Raw genomic sequence first — 22,539 nt, 5'->3', positions numbered from 1 at the left:
ATAACAAATGATTCCAATCCAATCAATTGACAGAAACAATACCTTTAAGCTAACGTATTCACGTCCAAATTTATTTTGAATCGTCTCATAAAAACTGTTTTGTATCTACAGATGCCCAATTGATGTAGTGTGTTTTAGTGTAATTTACGGTGACTTATACTCATCCAGTAAAGTAATAAAGATGCAGCGAGCAGCTAAGTTCATATAGCAGATTTTTAATCTCCAAAATCCAGCCTAACACCCTGTACTTACCACACGCACACACAGCTAGAGAAAGATGAAAAAGAACGAACACCTTCACGACATATGAGGCACAGAGAGTTGATTATGAGACGGCAATCGTCATCACCATGAAAAAACTACAACAGAGATGATTCTGTATTGTGTGTCGTTGTGTGTCAACTGTGTAGTCGGGTAACAAGAGTAACAAGTCCATCAGGAGAATCTGACCGAATACTATCCAGACCAGTTGAAGAATCCAGAATTCCAGTCAATGAAGAAGTAGTTTTCGTAAAGTTCCATACAAAGATTTTGTCATTAATATACAATCCTAAAATTTAGATTGGTATGCTACCCAGCAATGATATTATTTAAATATTCAGGCACATTAAAGTCAAATTTTAAATAACATACACCAAAAGCACTTATTTTCATAATATTTTCAATTTTATTTTTTGAATTATATATTTTCAACGAGTAGAGCTGTTAAATATATATTTTGTCTTTCAAATACACTTGGCAACACCCAAGTGCGCACTTAGTTGACAGTTGACACATTTATAGATATTAGAATTTCGATTGATAAGTCTTAACAGTTAACACACAGACATTTTATTATTTGTTGTACATATTATTATGTACCTAAAATTTGTTAGTACCAAGTAGCTTACATTCAATTTATATTTTGAAAAGGTATAATTCCTATCATTATTGCACATTATATAAATAGCAATAAGAATGGCTTCTTTTCGTGAGAGACAAAAGAATTTGTTCCAACATTTAAAAGATGCTGAGGAGCAATATAATTTTTCTACGTCAAATAATCTCGTACCTTCGGACAACTATGGTGCATTTGACAGACATGCTTATAAAAAACTACGACGTGAGGTAAAAGAATTTCGTGGTAGAGCAATTAGTATATACAAAAGGCCTGAAGCAAATATACACGATTGCTTGCAGGCAAAAACTACACCTGATTTCATAAAAAATCCAGGAAAATGGAAGTATTACTCGCTTTCAGATGTTACGCCAGACCAAATGTCTGATAAAACTAATATACAGACTGCATTAGCATTCATACGCGAAATGGAAGAATCAGCTAATAAAGTCGAAGAAGACAATATGGTTATCGACGAAACGGGCGCTGTTTTTAAAAAACCAAGCTTCAATATATCAAAAACAATAAAACAACCAGCAATAGAAGAACCACAACCTGTTTTGCAAAGTAACAAAGTTATTATGCCAGAATATGTAGTAGGAATGTCTGCGAAAAAAAATAATGCTAATAGAATCAATAAGAGATTGAAAAAAAATGTAGAAGCAAAACAGGTTGAATTGAAACTCAATCACCTGTATGAAGATAATGATGATGATGAAACTACTTAAGGTGTTTCCTTACGACACATTAATTATTTATAATTATAAATGGACTTAATTACATATGTTTATTTTATTTGTACACAAAATTTTTATCAATATTAAATAATTTAACAATGGAGTGATTATAATTTTAAAAAAATTAAGGAGTTAAATTTAATTAAAGAAATAATTATAGATATATTTGTAGTCTCAATTTATAGCACCCTATTTTTTAATTCATTTTTTGGCATTAAGTTTGCCGAGTAAATTCCCTTTAACAATAGGGCATTAACACATACTGAACTTACTAACAATCTTGTTCTATATTTTTTTTTTGTGTGCATTAAAGTATATAAATATTAGTAGATTCTTTAGAAGTGCTTAATTGCTTAATATTAGTTATTTCTGTTATAGTAATAAATATTTAGGTTCATTTAGAAAAACCAGTATTTTTTGTTTTCATGGATATTGGATATAAAAGGTATGAGAATTTACACTAATATCAAGTGTTTCCACACCAGACCTTAATTAACATAATATAAAGCATGATATTGGGTAATAAGAAAAGAATTCAGACAGATATAAGCTTTATTAAAACCCAGATAATTTATTTTCTAAATCTTATTTGCAAAGATAACAGTACAGTTTATATATAGTACTATAGTTTTTAGAAATATAGATTTTATTGTTGATTTCCACCAACCCGCATTGATTCAGCATTGTGGTACATGTTCTAAATCTTCTCCTCAAAGGGAGAGGAGGCCTTAGTCCAGCAGAGGGAAATTTACAGGCTGATACTGTGTGATTGTTGAATTGCCTTGTTAAAGACTGCTAACATTTTATTTACAGAGATAACAGTGGCTACAACACAAAAATGTTAACTATTTCAAGAGTTAAATTTGTATTTATAATATATTAATTCCATGAAAAAACATGTTATATTTAAAACATTTATTATTGCCTTAAAAACTTTATTTTAACACTGTGACACAATAGCTGATTCTGACTTGATTTCTAAATTTTCAGTTGATTGACAGTCTGACTTACTGTCAGCTGTAAATGCACTTAGATCTCTCATCATAGAATATGCATCCTCACCATCTGCATAATATTTTGGTTCAATTTCTAAAATTTTAAAACCAAGGGAGTTGGTGTAAAGATTCAATGCAGCTCTATTGCTCTTTCTTACATGTAGTGATACATATTTGGCCTGAAAAATATAAAAAGATATTAAGATATAAAAATTAGATTTATAAGATTTACTTTGACTTTGTTTACTAGCTAATATTCTCTATAAAATCTATAAGAATAGTTTTTGTTTTATGAAATAGGTAGAGGACGGGCAAATAGGCCACCAAATTATAATGGTAACTACTGCTCATAGATGCCTAAAAAATTTAATCGTTCCTTACATCTCCGATGCACTGCCAACATTGGTAACTAAATTATTATCTCTTTTGTGCCTATAGGTACACTGATTTTTTCACCCTTCAAACTGGAACACAACAATATAAAGTATTGCTGCTTAGCAGTACAATATATATGAGTAGGTAGGTATTACTAGCACAAAGCTCCACCACCGAGTAAAACAGTCACAGATATAATGAACAAAATTACCTGAAAACATTCCACCATGGCAAGTGATGCCTGATTCATAAGTTTTTGTGCAAGACCAAGTCGTCGATGCGATCTTTTAACAGCAAGAGAAGTTATATGACCATGGCGATTGTCTTCCCCATCCTCCTCCATTTTTGCAAGAACATAACCTATGGAACAAACATGAAACAAAATATAATTTTAACTAGTACAAAGTACTGTATTTTATATATACAAAATGTTTCATGCCAATAAGTTTATTTATATAGTTACAAGTTGAACATATTGCTACATAGAATGCTTACAAGATGTGTTTATTATTTTACCAAAGTCATAAGACTAATCATGTAATTTTAATTAAATAAATTAGAATTTTTTATTATAATTTTAGTAGTATATTTTGAAGTTTTATTGTAAATAATTCTAATGTAAATAAATAAATTTGTGTGCCAGCTTACCAACAATGTGACCCTTTTCATCTTCAGCTACATAACTGAGCTGTGGCCATGACAAACCATGATAGAAATAATATTTCATCTGGTAGTTCTCTGGTAAGCACAGTAGATTACAGTGCTGCATGTTCATGAGGTCACTAGGACGAGCACACCGAATATTCATTGTGACAGATGTTTATATTTCCAAAGATATGCGATTTTTTTTTATTCTCGTCTTGTTTTCCTCACTTTCGGTTGACGTGTCTCTGAAGATGGGGGAGTATCTGACATACCCCCAAGCAGTTCACGAACAAAGCGAAATTTAGACAAACAACACTTCCAAACTACGTACCAGCCTGTAACAAACAATCGAATTAAAAACAAACTTATAGTGAATGCGAATTCTTTATGAAGTTTCATAAAACTACTTAAGCAAAAATGGATTACTTACAAAACAACACAAATATTAAAACTAAAAATACGCTACATACAAAGGTTAGAATAGCCAATATCACTTCCTTCATATCTGACTAGGTACGTATAAAAAAATTAATTATAAAATGAACACACGATTGTTACGGAATGCATTTAGCCGGAATATAAATGTATCATATTATTCACTATGATGATAGCTTATACCAATTGCCGTAATATATATTTAAAAAACTATTTTTCAACTAGAATCTGTAGTTTGGTGGAACGAATATTTCCGCCATGTTGATTGTTGGAGTAATGAGCAAACTTACGATTATTTAAAATAATAATAAAAGCTGATATTTAAATGTTCATATCTTCCTTCTTTAAGTTAGGATGACTTTAAATAAGTATTTTTTGGGTAATTCTCTATACTTATATTTAAAATCAGTAAGAATAACCTAAACCTTTACTTTCATTGATCTTTTTAGTTTGACATGACATTTACTTTTATTGCTACACACAAAAATAAAATATACCTAATTTCAACTTAATCCCCATTCTCCAGTGCAAAGCACCGATTAACAATTAATTTGACCAAAACATAAGTCTTAGTTTCTAACGTCAATTATTTTTTATATTTATGTTGCAAATCCTCTCTCGGAACAGTCAAGAACTCAAGAAGTATGTCCTTTGTTGACATATCATATTATATAGTGGAATAATCAAATGATGTACCATCGATCAAAACGATGAAATATATTTCTTCGTTTATTTTAATACTAGTTTTTACTTAACCATAGTTAATAACAAAGATTATTTTAATTTTACTCTGCGCCCTTGCACTGTTTCATTTGTGTTGATAATTGATTAATGCTGTCATGTTGACAAAATAAAAATATAGTGATCTGATATTCTGCCGAGTGCCGAATACCTACCGAAATTTACAAATTACAATTTAATTTAATTTCTCTATATTAACGTATTGTAAATCAATTAAATGATAATTTATGAAATCTATAACATATTTATGTGACGCATGTTGACGATCTTGAAAATTCTGAAGTTTACACAAGAATAAACATACATATTTAAAATTTTCTTCAGCTATTATAATATATGGACGATCAAAATATACAAAATGATACTAGTTCATCAGCATACATTGTCCCGTAAGTATTAAATATTGCTCAAATTATTATGTTGAGATTTGATTATTCTTGTCATGAAAGAAATATGTTTTTATTATATTAGTTTCAGAAGCCCCGCGTTTAGTAAAGAAGAAGTTAGAGTTTTGGTTAATTTAGTAGCAAAATATAAACATATAATTTTAAACAAGTGCACAAACTCTACAACCAATCATGCAAAGGAGGCTGCTTGGGTAAAGATAACAAAAGAAATAAACAAACAGGGCTTCAAATATTCAAGAAGTGTGGATAGTTTAAAAACAAAATGGGAAAATCTTAAGAAGGAAGCTAGAAAAACTTCAAAAAATTTAATTAATCTAAACAGGACCGAAAATGATGTTCTTTGCCAAATAGTATCAATGATCAATGACTCTGAAAAAAATACAAATGAAATACCTCAGGATTGGCTAGAAGAAATAAATGGTATTTTTTAATGATTAAATTGATGTAGTAAAATCTTTAATATTTATGATTCATTTTAATTATGTGGTCACTTTAACTTACAGCAAAACTAAAACAAATTAAGTCGATTTAAAAAGTAGTTCAAAATAAAACATAATCCTTATCACATCTTATAAGCTTGTTTTTTTTTTTCTTTAGCTAAGGCAATTTGTGACCAATTTAATTGCTTACTAATTGATATGAGCTATGTAAAAACTGAACCAATATTATGTATGTTTTGTAGATTTACACGAAGGTGATGAAAATAACTCTTCTAAGCTCTGGGATGACAGTAATGACAAACAATCAGATGAATCAAGTGGTAAGATCTACTCTACTATCTTAATGAGGATAATTATTACGAGTATAATTTTGGCCATTGTGGTCTCACCAGTGAATAGCAAATTGCTCAGCATATATTATACTGCAATTTTTATACAAACCAGGTAAATTCCCTGTACTCTCACTCTCATTGTCTGATGGCAAACCATCAGTATATCAATTATCATGTTGTTTGCAACATATTTATTGAGGAAAGAGTCGAAACACAGTCAACTTTAAAATTTTGAGCAATAGATAATATTTTGACAGTCAAATCATAGAAAATGTTTATTAGCCCAACCTAGTAATTGAACACATCGGCTTTTGGATCTGCATACTTATTAGCGCAGGAACTAGCTAATATGTGTGTGCATTATAAACACTAATATATATATAAACTATTTATTCTCTAATTCCAGATGGAGCTGAAGATGATAAGTTAATGTAAGTTTCTTAATCTAAATATTATATTGCAATGCATTTTCTGTTTGCACTAGTGCTACTGTGTAGAGTTGTTAATATTTAGAGCAAGCAATCTATATATTTTACAAATTGTATTGTATGCAATTGAAAAAAACAAACAGTGTTGTTCATAGTATTTTACTATTTTAGTGTATTGTTTTACAAATGACTTTATTAATGAAAGTTATACTTTTTAGGTTGAATAGATCACTAAACTTTGCGCCACAAGAATGCAGTCTGTTGTTAAAATGTATAAAAGATGAAAAGAAAAGCATCTTCTGCAAAGAAAGCTCAGGCAGAGCCTATAAGATGAAAAATAATGCATGGGCCAGGGTAAGATTATTTTATCACATAAATATAAAAAAAATACATTTCAAAATTTCTTGGCAAATATTCTACTATTTACAGGTATGTTAGGTAGGTAGGTTGGTAGGTATTATATACTGTATATTAAAAAAATCTAGTTCAAATTATATTGATTTTTTAATCATGATTTAATTTAATGTCAGATATGACATAGCTTCATTTGACTTACATTGATTTCTTTTTTGTTGGTATTGTTTCCAGAAAGAACTAAAGTGAAGTGATTGAAAAGTGATGTTAACCGACATCACATTTCAGCATTTCCTATTCTTCTTTACTAAAATTAAAGTTGTTACAAAAAGTACACTAAAATTATAATTATCAGCTTTCTCGTTCTAAGCTATCTATCACTATATTTTTTTATTTAAATCGGAATATTAAGTAACACAATACTTAGAGAACTTATATGAGCAGATTATCTTTTTTTTTTTTAATCAATAGGTACAATCTTCTTCTTCTTAAGAAATATATAAGAAACAATATGTCTATATACTAAAAAATTTGTATGTTGGTACATAAAATTTATTTATTGTTGTCCTCCCGACCGTTTTTGCATATGGCTAGGATATAAGGAATTACTATAGGAATTTTTACTCAGTGAGATATGTGCAAAAATATATTTACAAACAAGATAGATTAGAATAGAAGAAGCGAGGTAGACTGGTTTTGATTTATGTAATTTCCAAGATACATAAGTTAAACTTTGTTATTTTAATTTCTAGATAGAAACGTCCGATAACTTTTACTTTATAGAATACTAGTATAACTAGAACTGAACCCTGGAAAAAGAGGCAGTTACCTTAACATGCCTATTAAATAGAGAACTAAATTAATAACGTTATTTTTTTTTTATTTAAAAATATTTTAACTTATTCTTATTTTACAAAGATTCTTATTTTGAATTTGAACATTTCAGATAACATATACGTTTAATAAACAGAGTCCGCAAAAAAGGACTACAAAAGTATTGCGAACTAAGTTCAACAACATGAAAAGGATGGCAAAAAAAGTTCGATATAAAGACTTTAATATTAAAAATCAAATCGAGAAGCTATTAGACGATAGAAATGAGGTACGTAATATTAGTGGCATTATTCATAGGTCAGCCAGTGTCTTTAAATGTGATTTAGTAGCGAGGTAGTGTTAGGGATTGTCAAATCATTATTCTTTTATTTGGTTTAAACTAATTGAGCTTGATTTCAAAATCTCATTGAGCAAAATATGATTTGTTATGACTAGTCTACTAAACAAATAATAAATCAATGAATATTAAACAGTAGCCAGAGCAGTTAACCATTTTTTGTGCAATCTATTGGCGCGCCTTGGTGGCCTAACCAATCGTATCGCATACTGTCATGCCGGTAAACGCTATGACGCTCTTTTATGCATCTCATGCTCCTTCTCTGCCGATCTTTACTCCTTTGTGTGGGCGTGGCGCGTATGTTGTAAACTTCTTTTCTCTATATTTATTGGTTTCTTCAATTACGATTTACTTCAATAACTGCCGATCACCACGTTATCTTACAATAACTTATCATTGAAAAACGTAAAAATAATTAACCGATGCAAAAGAAAATATTATTCAAGTGAAAGATATTACGATCTGGTTTCGGTATAGTCGCCTGCAATATCAAGTCACTAAAATTTGCCTTAGGGACAACTGACGACGCTTCGAAGAAGTGTACGTAAGTGTATGTGTAAGGGTCGCACGATTGCAAAAATCATGGAAAAATTCTTTGGTTATTATAATATAACATATAAGTGAAAAAAACAAACTGAAAAATACGTTAAAAATGCTATGCACAAATGGGCAATTTTGGCAAAAATAATCGATGTGAATTCTACGAGAAAAATAACAACAACGAACAAATTTATAAGCCGACCGCTGTCCGTGGGGATGTACCATCGTCCCGTCTATCTGAACTATGAAATCTTTATTCTCATTAACACGAACTCTTAGGAACGAAAAATAAGATACGGGATTGGGAATGTATATACTCATAACCTAAAAACTGTGCATAAAGAGAATTCCCTTTTAAGGAAGAAGTAGTATGAATTTAGACCGGTTATATTTGCTAGAACAACTGGAAATAATTTGTCATAGTCTTATATTATAAATGCGAAAATAAATTTTATCTGTTACCTCTTCAAGCTTAAAACACTGAACCGATTTAGATGATATACGATGATATATTTTCAGTTCAGATAGTTGTAATTGATTAAAATGTAAAATACTTTGTCTTTCACTATGTAGACATTAGCATAAGCTTAGTTTTTTACTTTATTTAGAATGTTAAAGTACCAGGTTTACATGAATGCAAAAATATACATCAATGTCGATACAAATGTGTAAAGAAGTGTTTCTAAAGCTTGTGGTGTTAATTTTAAGTTTATCAAAGAAAACTGTTGTGTACTTTTTGTTAATTATTAATGTTCTGGGTGTAAATGTGTAAATTTTATTATAAAAGAAGTAAAGTGGTTAAAGACCTCTATTTGAAAATCTAATTAAGGATAAAGCACGCAACGTTTGGAATAAAAATTATATTAAACAATACGGTATAAATAAAACTAATATTTACCAGAACATATTCGAATATCTTTGAAAATGCAACGATTGAGATTAATTTTATTTTAGGAAATAAAGACTGAGCCACACTTTGAGTATAAAAACGATCTAGACTCAGATAATGACGATGAGAATGAAAATGATGACGACGATTCCCACGACATACACGGCATTTCTAATGAGCACTGTGAAGAAATGTCAGATCCACTCGGTACGGTTCTTAAAGGAGACTCGGGAATAGGTATTATTTATACATGCTTGTAATTTAAGAGTAATTTATCTTCATAGGCTGTTTATGTGATGAATTTAAGAAATTATTACTTGAACACAATAATTCCCACATTACCCGTATTTCTGTAATCAATTGAAGATTTATATATCATTTTATAATAAGTACCATTTGTATCCAAAAAAGTGTATTTTGATTAACTTTTATATATCCCGAAATAAATGTCAGCAAATACCGTATTTAAACGTTTCTAGTACAATAGCAATGGCAAAAGTTACCTAGATCCAAATTCGGACAACTGCCTTTTTAGTCTAGTGGCGAGATTATAAGGCTGTAAATTCTGAGGTCCTGGCTCCAAAGTCGAGATAATAAAAAGTATAATCTGTCAAGAAATTCCAAGTACAAGTTTGAAAGTTATTTATGTTGATACTGCCGTGCTACAGCAAGTACGTAAATTCGTTGGTCCTGCGCCCCAGATCTCCTGTCGTGTCAGAATGCTATTTCATTGGATTATGAGATTGAGATTTAGGTATGCTTCCGCTCAAACTGGTGTGTTATTTTGTCTAGTCTTCGTTGAAAATGGCCGTTATGACAAGAATCAGTCTAATCAGTCATAAGGAGACAGTTATGCAATATGTAAAGAATTATAACTTTCAGATTCCATATGTCATTTCGGTTCCGGCAAACAATTTGAAAACAAGGAAGTGGTTAAATTAAAACTAGAACTCCTTAAATACCAATTGGAAACTGCAAAAGTAAGTGGTGATTATTAGTGGTACATAATCTTAAATTTACTTTGGTATATGGACGCTAATATTTACGATAAAACTTTATATCAACGATTTTTTTGCATTGTTTACGATAAAACTCAGTATGAACGATTTTTTTTTTGTATTAAAAAATTACATCCGCATCAAAGGTCCATATTTTATCATTTATTTGAAATGAAATGTATTTTACATTTCTTTTTTAAAAATGTCGAGAAATAATTGCGTTAAATATAATTTTGAATTTGCAAAAAAATATGTATTAATAACCTCTAATTATTATTATTTTTTTATTTGGCCAACTTTTGTATTTTTTGAATAAGTAAGAAATGATATTTACATTTTAGCTAGAGAGACAGAGGGTCGTAGAGGCGGCGCAGGCGGAGGCCGGCGAGCGCCAGGCGCGCGCCATCGAGACGTCGCTGCGCCTGCGCGCCGCGCGCCTGGCGCTCGTGTCGGCCGAGCAGCAGCTGTCCCCCTCGCACCCCGCGCTGCACTACGGCGAGCGGGAGACGCGCGCGCAACAGTACATGCGCTATCCGCACACTTGAGAATATTAAAATTTGAATGATTCAGTACTTTGTGTTTTATTGAAAACAGAATGATGCATGTATTTAAAGATCCTCTTTTACTGAAAAATATTATGTTTAAGCAATATACATTTTAATATGTTTTGAGTTATCTACGTTAAATTTAATTGAACTATGGATACATTGTTTTTTCCCACGAATTCATATTTTAAATTCGTTCACCAATTACCAAAATCAATATTGTTTTTTGTCTGTAATCCTACTAAATTTTTTTTTTCAAGTTATCCTTATTATAATGAAAACATCAATCGTTAATTGGGTCGCTTTGAATATAATCTCTAGATAAACCAATGTGGGCCTAATAAATAGTATCATAAAGTTAAATCATTTTCAATGAACGATCTTTTAGATAGGATAAAAATATATATTTTAAAACAGATATGATATGTCTGGTGACTCTAATTAAATAAGAATTATTTACTTTAGCTGTTTGCTTTCCCCAAGCGGGAAGTTTAACTCGCAAGTCAATTACATAGTCGTAGAGTACGTTGTAACGTGTTTGCTATTACGTCACATGTCTGCATGTGGTTCCGGTTGGCCTTTTGATGCTCAATTTTTTTTTTAAAAATCACTTATTCATTGAGGCGATGACAAAACTTCCTAGTTTTTTTTTTTATTAAAATTTAATATTTTAAATTAGCGTTAAAGTGTAGGAAATAGTAAATAAAAACATGAAATAAATACGAAAATTTGTATATTTTACTTGATTGCGTTTTACAAGATGATTAAATTATAATTTATTAATAAAATTATTATTTTAATATGCATTTGTACAATTTCATCTATACCTAGCTAATCTACGACACCTAGGAAATATATTACACATTGCTAATATACAACATGCTTTTTACATTGATATATTGTATCTACGGCAGACTATAATATAATATTTATTAAATACAAAATATTGACACTCAAAGTTGACTAAACTCCTGTACGTGCCACAAATCACATGTCGATATCGAAGACATTTTTCCACATTTAGTGAAATATTAGGGATAGCCCGCACTACCAAAAAATGTCCGATTTTATTTGTAATCTGATCAAAGGGTACAATCATAATTATATCTATAACTACTCGCGATATGATGTTCAAGAATCCCGAGGTAAACATACTGTTATTTGAATTGAGATCGCAAAAATAAAAATCGTGTCTTGTGATTTCGCAGTGCGGCCTCAGCCCTAATTAAAGTCATTTTAACTTATAATAATTACATTTATCGCTTGTTTCAAACAATGCTAGCATATACTATAACGGTATTGTAGTTATAGTCGATTTCAACGAGTAAATTGTACTCTCTTAAATATTTATGACTACTTTAAATTGGATAAGCGCATACTAAGCTTGCTTAGTCGTTTTTTCCACATTCATTTGATGTCACTATCAATGTTTCTTGAAAAAGGATAAAATAATTAAGATATTTTCAAATATAAAATTTAGTTTATTCGTCGAGCGCTTTTCACCGCGGTTCTTGAAAATGAAAATAAGCTGCGATAGATTAAATAGACCTAACAAATACATAATGTTTAATAACATATAGGTACATCATAGGATTAGATTATATTTTATCCTTTTCGCTCCACTTGTCTATTTTAATATTTATCACGTAATATTTTCTAAACACAACCAACACAAAATCATGTTCTTATTCAGAAATTTTAGAATACACAAAAATTGAGCGAAATTGGTATTAAAATCAGTCATGGTAAATTCAAATTCAATATTATCGCCATTTTTTTTTAAATTATGATTAAAAAAAGTTGTTATTGAGTAACTGAATTTACGATAGCTTAATTTGTTTAGATGATATAAAAAAATGCAACACTAAATCGAAATTTTAAAAGTAGACATGTTAGTGATATTTACAAACAATCTACGACAATAATTTGTACCGTTTTTAGTATACAACCATTCATCGGTCTAATACCGTAGTAAATTCATTCGCTACAATATAAGATTATTGTTGCCACATGTATAAAACTGGACGGATAACTCAACTCACTACGGTAAATGAGCATCCAGCAATTTAAAACTTGCGTTATTTTGCAAACCATTTGCAATAAGAACTAAAGGCAGCCTTTGTTAATTTATTGTATCCTATAATTGTTACATTTAGTAGAAACTTTTTTCGCGTGTTTAATCGTTATCGGCAGTGAATGTTATTCTGTATTTTATCCGTTCTCTTTGTTTTCTTTGGTAATCTATCTGGAGGTATACCAGCCTCCAATTTTACCAGTCCTCACTAATTCAAGTGTCCAGCACGTTTTGCTCAATATTTCAAAGATACTCATATGGTTTGACATAAATTTTAAATCCATCATTTATTACGTTTAAGTACACCAATTCAGCGGCAGATCATCCACTTCATCAAAAGCTTACAAAAGTCATATACTCTTCAACGCTGCACTATTCGACGCGCTTCGGAGCGCAAGTGCGGGTCGAGAACATTTAATTCTAGCATAATCAGATATCTGCCAAGCCAAAAGGAACATTGGAACACTAGCCTAATTTTAACATTCGACTCAAATCACAGGTCGAGAAGCGGTCCTAGATACATCTTACAGTACGGGAAGCGAGTTGTGCGGCGCCAGGGGGGTGAGCGGCGTGAGGGGCGTGGCGCCGGCGGAGGGCGGCACGGTGGTGGCCGGCGTGCAGTCCTGCGGCGGCTCGGCCGCGCGCACCAGCGCCCGCCGCAGCTCCTGCGCGCGCGTCGCCAGCGTGCGCGCCGCCTCGGCCATGTCCGCCACGGCGCTCGCGCACGGGAACTGCAGCGCCGCCGCCTTTGTCTTGGAGACGGTCGCAGCTAAGGCGTCCGAGAGGGCATCGGAGCAGCGTAATATTTTCGCTTTTAAGCCGGCGTGTTGTGCGCTCCTAATAAAATGCAATAAAATGTTTTATCAAAATTTTTCTCAAAATGGGGTGTTGTTTTTTAAAAACACTCAAAGAAATATTAACCTGTGCACAGTATCCCCGACATGGACGATTCGGTGAGCGCTCAAGACGACGAATTTACCGTGAGCGAGAAAGACGTCGGGAGGTTGTCCCATTTCTATAGTTCGGAGGAAAGCTTCCACGGCTGTTGAGAGGTGGGCGCCGTATGTGGCCGTTTGTGCAGCGTAGAATGCCGCTAGTTGTCTGTCGTCTGGCGGTAATCTCGTGGCAGCAGCCACTGCGCTTACCTATGAGAATGAGGAAGACTTAAATTCACCAACATTTTACCGTTACACTTACAGTTTACTAAGTATTTACAAATTCTGAAGAAATAACCATAAATATATGAATCTTCATGCCATATTTGCAACAAAAAAATTCAAAAATATGTGTTAAAATTGTACAACTTCTAACCTCGCCAGCGTGGTCAGCATCTCGAACAAGAGCATCAAAAGATGCCCTGAGCTTATCCGGTAATGCAGCACGTATTTCTGCATTTCGCCTACCAACTGCAGTTCTCGACTCGAGTCGAACGTAATCGTACTCTTCCGTCCACTCGTGTTCTGGGACTGCAGGTGACCTCCTGGATAAATACCGTTTAAGTTATATAAACTAATTTGAACAGAAAAGTTCTTTTGATGATTCTAAAGCAAGTCAAAGAATTAAATAAAATAAGAATTACCAACCTGAACAATAGTGACGCATTTCCATGTATGAAAGATGCTGCTCTCCTTACGTCCTCGGTCAATGATCGCGCACATGCAACGAGCTGATCCAGGGCATCCTGCGTACCGTCCGTCGGCTCTCGGTCGCGTTCTAACCGGTCCGGCGCCCAGTCGCCTGCGTCCAAAGCACTGGTTGCTTCGTGTGTTATGCGCTCTGCGTCTTTAAGAGCCTTTACTAGCGGCCGTAACTTTACAGCGATACCTGTAATTGATAAATGTTTAAATTATTGTAACAACTTTATATATACATCAATGTTTTTTTTTTTTATATGAAGTATCCAAAATAAATACAGAAAAAGAGCTCCTAAATATAGAGATCGTACTTTTCCTTTAGTAAATATACCAAGAATTAAATATCTATTATCTTCAAAAACGTCAAGTAGTTTGTTTAAATTATTTTTTCCTTGTCATACAATTTTTGATCAATAAAAACATTTTAAGTACCTACTGTTAAACAACTTTACCACTGTTTCAAAGTTCCAATTAACATTGAACTGCACTTGTCAAGGCAAACGAACCGATGAATTTTGGCAGGTATAAAATATTCACGATATCAGTTTTAATTTTACTTTAACCTTAAGCAGTGCTTTATACACAAAACGTACCTTTATCTTGGGCATCATGAGCATTGGCCAGCGTAGCGTCGGCGAATACTGCGAGATCATGTAAGGCGGCTCGTAAACGAGCGCCCGCTACGCGCACGTCGAGCACGCGCGGCCGTAACGCTCCGCGCCGCCGCCAGCCCGGCGATACGTAGGAAAGCAATCGCGAAACCGCCGCTGACGCTTCTTCCTGGAATACGATATTTTCTGTTATGTAGTTTTCAAAAAGCTTTAATATAAATGTTTATCATCGAGATTTAATATTCAACGATTCCGTTAAACATATCAATAAGTGACTCACTTGTAATCGTTCAAGGGCTTCCAACGCGGCATCACATGGTAAAGGTAAAGCGCGAGATCGCGGCACATCATATGTACTAGATGCGGATGCAGCTGAGTGCGCTGAACTGCCAGAATTCGCAGAAGCACTCGACGTCGCCGATGTGAGGGAACCGGTACCGCTGCAAGCCGAGTCTGCGCTGGCGGGTCGTGGCGCTCTCGGAGCATCGTACCAGTCAGCGGCCGGCCTCGGACAGTCGTACGTGCCTATGATGCGTTGCACCGGCAATGGTGCCCTTGGTACGTCGTAATGAGAACATTCTTCGATCTATAAAATAATTAAAAATTAACTATCTATCACAATTCACTTTTTACTAAACAATTATTTACATTAAGGCTTTAACAATGTAGTTTATATTACCTATATTTATATATTTAATGTAATTTTTCCTTAAGGAAATAATCAAAAGAACAAACGCCCCTCATCATAAATTCCGTGGACTACACTTATGATGTCATGACATCTCAAAAACAATTACGCATGTTCTTATAAATTCAACTCATGGCCGTACAAGTAATAAAATTTCATGAACTGTATGGAATTATACTTATCCTTTTAAAAGCTCACTTACTTTTGTGAAGGCGGGTGACTGCTGCGCCGGCAAAGGCTGATGAGCAACTGGTGCTGGCGTACGCGTGCGTCGTCTCTGCAAGGCGGAACTTGCATCGAACACTCCAGCCACAATCCTCAGTCTGTTTCCAGGACATATTCCCTAAAATAATATATATTTAAGTTTGAATTATAAAAACATATTATGTTTATTTATTTACGTTCAATTATTATCAACTCGAACGTGGATTCAATATTTTATTCAATTAATTATGATGTTGTCTTATCATAGGCGCGTCACAGGATACAAGAACTACAACGTACGATGACCTCAGAACATGCAGCAACAAAAACATGGCATATGCACGGCACCATATTTATTATCACTTTTAAGTTCTTGTCTTGTTTAACTAAAAATATATCGATTAGCACTATATACTGATTCATACTTCAGCATAGATCCTGCTCTACATAGCCTTCTGGCTTAATGTCATATACTATTAGTTGTCGCTCGCGGTTACGCTCGCGTTTTAGGGTTTGGTCGTCAGGTGTAAAGCATAAAGTCTATGTCCTTCCTTGGAGTTCAAGCTTGCTTCGTACTGTATTTCATCAAATTCGGTTCAGTGGTTTGGCATAAAAAAGCAACATATCAAATACAATGAGATTTAAGCATAGACAATTTTACTACTTTTTAATAATTATTATATCCCTAATAATAACAAATTAAATACAATCAAAGCACGCGTAGTGCGTCATCACATCATAAAGACAATTGTAAGTTTACATATAAATAACGTATTATATTGTGTACCATATGTCATTTATTGTTTTGGTCAAGAACCACTACACCATCTAATTATTGTTTTACTACAATAATAACAAAATTAACCAATATGCCAGTCATTTTAATATGGCCAAGGGGAATCACGACCTTTAAATATATTTAACATTTGTAATTAATAATAATACATTGTGACTTTCAAGACGGCCTTTAGCGGCGGTATTTCCACAGGAGCTTCGTGAGATTAATTTTAACCTTGGTGTTGCCATGATTCGAAATTCGCCTAGTCATAACTGCTACTAATCAAAACCCTCTAAGTTCTATAAAATAATGTTACCACAACCTGCCAGATAGCGTTTTACAGAATAGAAATTGAAGTAAATAATTTGAATTATTTGCATTTTGTTGACATTAGTAGTTCTGAGGGCAATTCTACTAACTTATAACTGTAACTAGCTTCTGCCCGCGACTTCGTCCGCGTAGATTTCGGATTTGTTACAGGATCTCAAACGGAAATCAAAATAACCCATAAAGATACAAAATATATTTTTTTAAATAAATAGAAGTAAGAAGATGAATTTTTTAAACTTTGCAAAAATTATGAAAACTTTATAATACTATACATTCATGGATGTGATGTAAATAGTTATATTATGACTTGATTTTTGATTTTGTAAACTTATTTACCAAATAGGCAAATCAGTAGGAATCATGGGTATACGCTATATGAGCTAATTCACCAGCTGCAGGGCCGGTGATAATAATCTTCGCTACTATTAAATTATCTTTTAGCACCTTTATAAGAAGTCTCGTGCCATTACACATGTTGGGGGGGGCTTAAATTTCTGAGAAGCATTATTGGCGTGCCAACTTTTAACGACAGTTCATGAGGTGGTAGCCCAGCGGGGTTAAGAGAATTTAAAAAATCCTGGGGGTAGTGCACTGTGTCCTCGATGTTAGTGACGGTGTCTATGGATTTATAGCACTTAACTTCACCCGGTACTTTCTGCATAATTAAATTGTTTATTTCGTTGACTTTTTCATTCCTGGGAGAAATTATTTTGATAAGGATTAAGGCAGTTTAGGTAGCGTAAGCAAAATAAGTAACTTTTTTGGTTGATTTTTTACACCTTGAATCCGAAAAACCCAAATATCTTAAGGAACCTAATTTTTTTTCAAAATAAAATTTAGCCTATGTTACTCGTGGATAATGTAGCTTTCGAATGCTGAAAGATTTTTTTACATCGGTCCAGTAGTTTTTGAGCCTATTCATTACAACCAAACAAACAAAGTTTTCCTCTTTACAATATTGGTATAGATAATACGCATCCGATCCAACTTCGCTATTCCTCACAAAAATTAACCTCAGCTTAATCGTAACTGAGTCCTAAATATTTATATTGGTTACTCTACAATTTCGATTATATACCTATACAACTTAAACCGAACTGCAATTGGATAATTGCGTTTGTAGAGTAGGTACTTGGCGGAACGGCAACGATTACGTTTCGATCGCGATAAACTGTCAATTTGCAAGTAGAATTGGTGTCTGAGTAGTTCTCACTGTTATTATATGTATAATTAGTATGGACATTGATTAACATTAACTTTCGGACTTATGACAAAGCTGCATATCAAAATTCCGATACTTTGGGTAGAAATTGTACCAATTATCCGTTTACCAATGTTATAAGTAATATTTTGTAGTTTAATCTCTATCCCTTAAAAAGGCAATATATACCTGTCGTCCTCTCAGCGAGCAGAGCCACCAGCCCTCGCTGCCACCAGTGTTCTGCTCCAGCACGGTGAGCAGGTCCCCTCTCCGAAACGCCAGCTCGTCCGGTGACTCCGCTATGTTGTCGTAGAGTGCTCGCGCCATGCACTACAATAAAAAAAACAAAGTTAACTAATAGTAAATAAGAGCAACCCTACTAATTTAATAAGTATATAACACAATACAATATAAATGATTGATCTGGAACGCATGAATTCAAAAAGAAAGCTAGCTTGTTCTTGTTCAATTTATTGTAAATCATTAAATTGTACGTCTACATAATAAATTATTTTTTATTACAGAAATAACATTTGTATTCTAGAGAGGTGGGAATTGTCTATTAAGTAAATGTTCTATATACTGCACTGTGTAACTGAATATTTACATATTAAAATTACCAACAGCCTTTTTAACATGATAATTGAAATTTAATTAAATTTAATCAAATCATCGAGTTAGTAACGACTATTAAGCATGAGCTATGTACGTCTCCTTAAAATTGTAAGGACATGTTACTGTATGTAAAGATACCATATAGATAATAAATCTAGAAATATTGTAACATTTTTCTTGTCTCGTACAGGTTTGACTGTTTTTAATTTGGCTAAATTTATTGTGAACTGTCGGTATCTATATGAACTAATATATACATACTTTTGCCATAACACACTGCATATTCTGGTATAAGTTTTATGTTTATGTAGTAGTTTTTAAGTTAGATTGTACTACATATTGATGAAAAGTCATTGTGTTCCAGATTTTACTGAAACTGTCTTTAATAAATATTTTATAACATTTATGTTTAAATAAATCGCAAGATCCTATTATAATTTACAATTTACGGTAGTTAACCACTCGTAACTCTTTCTGCTATAAATCTTGATTAAATGAACGTAACAGAAATCGAATGAAGTACTGTTTTCGCATTAACCCCATTGCGACCAATTCCCCACTCGGTCACACGTCCAATCAATACTAATTAGTAGGTAACTTCAATCATCATTATCTGTCATTATGAACTACATTTGCGATCATAATAAGTATGATAAATGAGAACGTATGGGATTTTTGAAAGGGATGTATTTTTAATTTTTGGGAGAGAAATGTGACACAAAATAACGTATCCCGTCAATATCGTATTCATAGAGCAGCCTGTATGAATACGATAATTTGAAGGGTAAAAGTAACGTGAGATATTAGCGCTGCTTATAAACATTTGACACCTTTGCCCCGTTATAATTTGGTGCATGTGGACCTAGGGCTGTAAACATTGCTTCAATGTTGTGATTGCTGTATAGTTTTTACCATACAGTATATTAATTTTTTTTAAAAAGTAACAGCTTAAAATATAGTATTGTATTGATTGCATGATCTCTTATATCTGTAAAATATTTTTCGATTTATGTAAGTGGCAATTTATATTTTATACATGTTTTATTTGAAATTACTCTGAGAAATACCCCGTTGTCACGAAGCTGTCATCATAAATCCCGCATTACGGGATTGCATATCGACAGCGCGTCCCGACCGAGCGCAGCTGCGTCGGAACAGTGCGTCCCAAATCTACCGATAATGATGGATTGCATTGTGCAACGCGCTGCGGCTGTGGGCGACGTTGGGGCAGGCCATGTCCGTTTCCGATCAGCGTAATGGTTAATGGTTTATGCAACTGATATAACTTTGCAACAATCACAAAAGAACGTTCATATTTTATGTACTCCGCTGAATGCGGGCGCTTTGTTGCATTGTTTTTAATTAAGTTCCTAACGAGTTTTATGAAAGGATTTAATTGAATCAGGCATAACGCAATTATGAAAAGCTTCCAGCATAAGTGTACAGAGGGTAACAATTTTATTCAACCTACAATACTTGAAAAAATAATTAATATAATTTGTTCATTTGCAATTTTTTTAGGAAGTTATAATAAAATATATTATTTTGTTATTTATACTAACCGGTATACTTGGTACATTTCCAAAATTTCTACACTTAACAGACTGAGTATTGCACATCACACAAGTAGTCCTCCTAAATTTACGCACGAATGCAATAAAATTAATTTTATTAACCATTTCGAGTATACGTCTCTCATGAACTTTCCGTCGCGTACTGAACTAATAGTAAACAAAACAAGTCATATGAACGTATTCAATCGGGATAATTTTCATTAGAACCGGTCGGAGATGAGTCAGACGACGCACGACATCGAATTACGTCACGTGCGTACGTGAACTTGTTATACCTACTTTTAACTTAGTTAAATTCATTTAGAGTTTATAATAGACTAATCTCAAATTCGTTATTTATTTATTTATTCGTATTGACTAATATTGGCTAATTGTGTAAAGGAATAGTGTAATTCTTTTATTTAAGTAGTTATGTTTCATTATTTTTCCTTCGTTTTTCTTACAAAATATGAATTCCTACTTATTATTTTCTTAAACAAAATAATATTATTTTAGACATTTGTTTTTAGATATTGTATAAATATCGTATATATCTTGTAATATTGTTCAATACATAATAATAACAATGTATTTTGATTTGTTTATTTCTGTTGTATTTAAAGTGTACGTCAAATATTACTCGTATAAACTATTTGATAAATTTCTTCGATTAGAACGATTTACATTTTATACAGAAAAACTCTGAAACATGACACACTGCTACAGTTATAATGTTCTAAAAGTTTTCTTTTATAAATTGGAATTCAGGTTGAAATTCGATATTCGGTTTACTTCTTACGAAACATCCTTTAAGCCGGAGCAAACTTATCGGACTCCATAAAACACAAATGACACACCATAATTCAGATCTGATTTCATTTTCATAAATCGTCAGTTTTTAAAATGAAATTTATTTAATACGTCTTCGATAAATAACATCAGATTAAAGTATATATATATTTAGGACGTAATTATTATATAGAGGTTTTTGAAATCAATGTCGAAAGACAGAGAGACAGAAAAGTTGAGGAATTACGTTAGTATTAAATAACTTTAAATATAGTCTGATATTTATGAGATACTTAATCTCAGTGGTATTTCAACAACAATTTTCTGGTTAGTAACAAAATTGACCCAAAGAGATCCAGAAACCAACGTAGGTTCCACAACACGTCCGATTAGTATAGAAGGACACTGCTCAGAACTCACGAATTCGAATGAATCATGCCGGTGGCGTTCACGGAATCATCTATACGATTGTAAGTACACAGCCAACAGCATCTCATCACTATGCACGTAAGTATGAGGTCATTGACTAACTATCATTTCCAGATAAAGTGAAGCTCATTAATGAGGTCTATGAAATCATATACATCATACATATATCTTCTACGATGATTGCGCTTCTTACATAGGAATAATGAAAATATTTAGTCGTAGTAACCAGCTGTGCTATTCTGTAAGGACCCACATCGTATCTCACTTGTTTATTTTGACAAAACTTGGGACGCTAGTATTGAGGCCCAAATCCTTTCTCTGCGATGAGTTTGGACTTGTTTGGTACAGAATAACTTTTCCGAAAGATTTGCGACAAACTTAAAAATGATATTAATCGTTCCGCTGAAGAAGCCGGTTTAAAACTCTGTAAGTGTACACATATGAATGTCTTAGATGGTCTTTATAAATATACAGTAATACTAATAATAATTGTTATAATAGTAATATATTAGTGAAAAGAATATTTTATATTATATTAGTAAAAAGTAGTTAAATATAATGTCTTTTATTAGTTCCAGTAGTAATAGTAAGTATATAAAATATTTGACATTACGTCAGTACGTAATTTTTGTGTAAACTAGCGACCAGCCCCGCATCAACGGTTGTGTAATTTTAAAGATCTAAGCATACACAGGGACAGACAGACAGCGGTAAGCGTATTTGT

At 32.8% G+C, this 22,539-nt stretch overlaps 5 protein-coding genes across 9 annotated transcripts in view; 3 read left to right on the top strand and 2 right to left on the bottom strand.

The window, feature by feature from the left end:
* Positions 1-22,539, top strand: part of LOC113402931 (pyrimidodiazepine synthase-like) — a 186,134-nt gene that overhangs the window by 79,269 nt on the left and 84,326 nt on the right. The window lies entirely within an intron of this gene.
* LOC113403048 (U5 small nuclear ribonucleoprotein TSSC4) lies at positions 850-1,727 on the top strand. Its single transcript, XM_026643471.2, has one exon. The coding sequence runs from the start codon at positions 958-960 to the stop codon at positions 1,603-1,605; it is 648 nt and encodes a 215-aa protein (XP_026499256.2). The 5' UTR covers positions 850-957; the 3' UTR covers positions 1,606-1,727.
* Positions 2,149-4,549, bottom strand: Vnc (variable nurse cells). 2 transcript variants are annotated; one of them, XM_026643472.2, is made up of 4 exons: positions 4,355-4,549; positions 3,633-3,964; positions 3,196-3,344; positions 2,149-2,788 (listed from the first exon to the last, which is right to left on the bottom strand). In XM_026643472.2, exons 2-4 carry the CDS (start codon positions 3,790-3,792, stop codon positions 2,555-2,557), a joined length of 543 nt encoding a protein of 180 aa, XP_026499257.1. In that variant the 5' UTR covers positions 3,793-3,964; positions 4,355-4,549; the 3' UTR covers positions 2,149-2,554. The 2 variants fall into 2 exon arrangements, with proteins under 2 accessions (XP_026499257.1, XP_026499258.1); XM_026643473.2 differs by lacking the exon at positions 4,355-4,549 and adding an exon at positions 4,060-4,336.
* Positions 4,929-10,936, top strand: LOC113403046 (uncharacterized protein MAL13P1.304-like). Its single transcript, XM_026643467.2, has 9 exons — positions 4,929-5,194; positions 5,277-5,632; positions 5,895-5,972; positions 6,391-6,415; positions 6,631-6,766; positions 7,713-7,868; positions 9,432-9,603; positions 10,249-10,346; positions 10,706-10,936. The coding sequence occupies exons 1-9, from the start codon at positions 5,142-5,144 to the stop codon at positions 10,907-10,909; spliced, it is 1,278 nt and encodes a 425-aa protein (XP_026499252.2). The 5' UTR covers positions 4,929-5,141; the 3' UTR covers positions 10,910-10,936.
* The window catches only part of LOC113403044 (breast cancer anti-estrogen resistance protein 1), a 58,599-nt gene continuing 47,685 nt past the window's right edge, over positions 11,626-22,539 (bottom strand). For 3 of the 4 annotated variants that reach the window (XM_026643464.2, XM_026643465.2, XM_026643466.2), the window contains 8 exons: positions 18,619-18,759; positions 16,119-16,259; positions 15,509-15,814; positions 15,211-15,397; positions 14,567-14,807; positions 14,295-14,463; positions 13,905-14,128; positions 11,626-13,820 (listed from right to left, as the gene is read on the bottom strand). In XM_026643464.2, coding sequence (XP_026499249.1) covers positions 13,508-13,820; positions 13,905-14,128; positions 14,295-14,463; positions 14,567-14,807; positions 15,211-15,397; positions 15,509-15,814; positions 16,119-16,259; positions 18,619-18,759 — 1,722 coding nt within the window. In that variant the 3' untranslated portion in view covers positions 11,626-13,507. Of the gene's footprint in view, positions 13,821-13,904; positions 14,129-14,294; positions 14,464-14,566; positions 14,808-15,210; positions 15,398-15,508; positions 15,815-16,118; positions 16,260-18,618; positions 18,760-20,606; positions 20,748-22,539 lie in introns of those variants that run through there. The other variant, XM_026643463.2, reaches the window with a different exon arrangement.

This window comes from Vanessa tameamea, chromosome 16 (assembly GCF_037043105.1).
Source record: "Vanessa tameamea isolate UH-Manoa-2023 chromosome 16, ilVanTame1 primary haplotype, whole genome shotgun sequence".
Lineage (NCBI taxonomy): Eukaryota > Metazoa > Arthropoda > Insecta > Lepidoptera > Nymphalidae > Vanessa > Vanessa tameamea.
The sequence above is the reverse complement of the archived record's forward strand: the minus strand, read 5'-3'. Positions and strand labels throughout refer to the sequence as shown.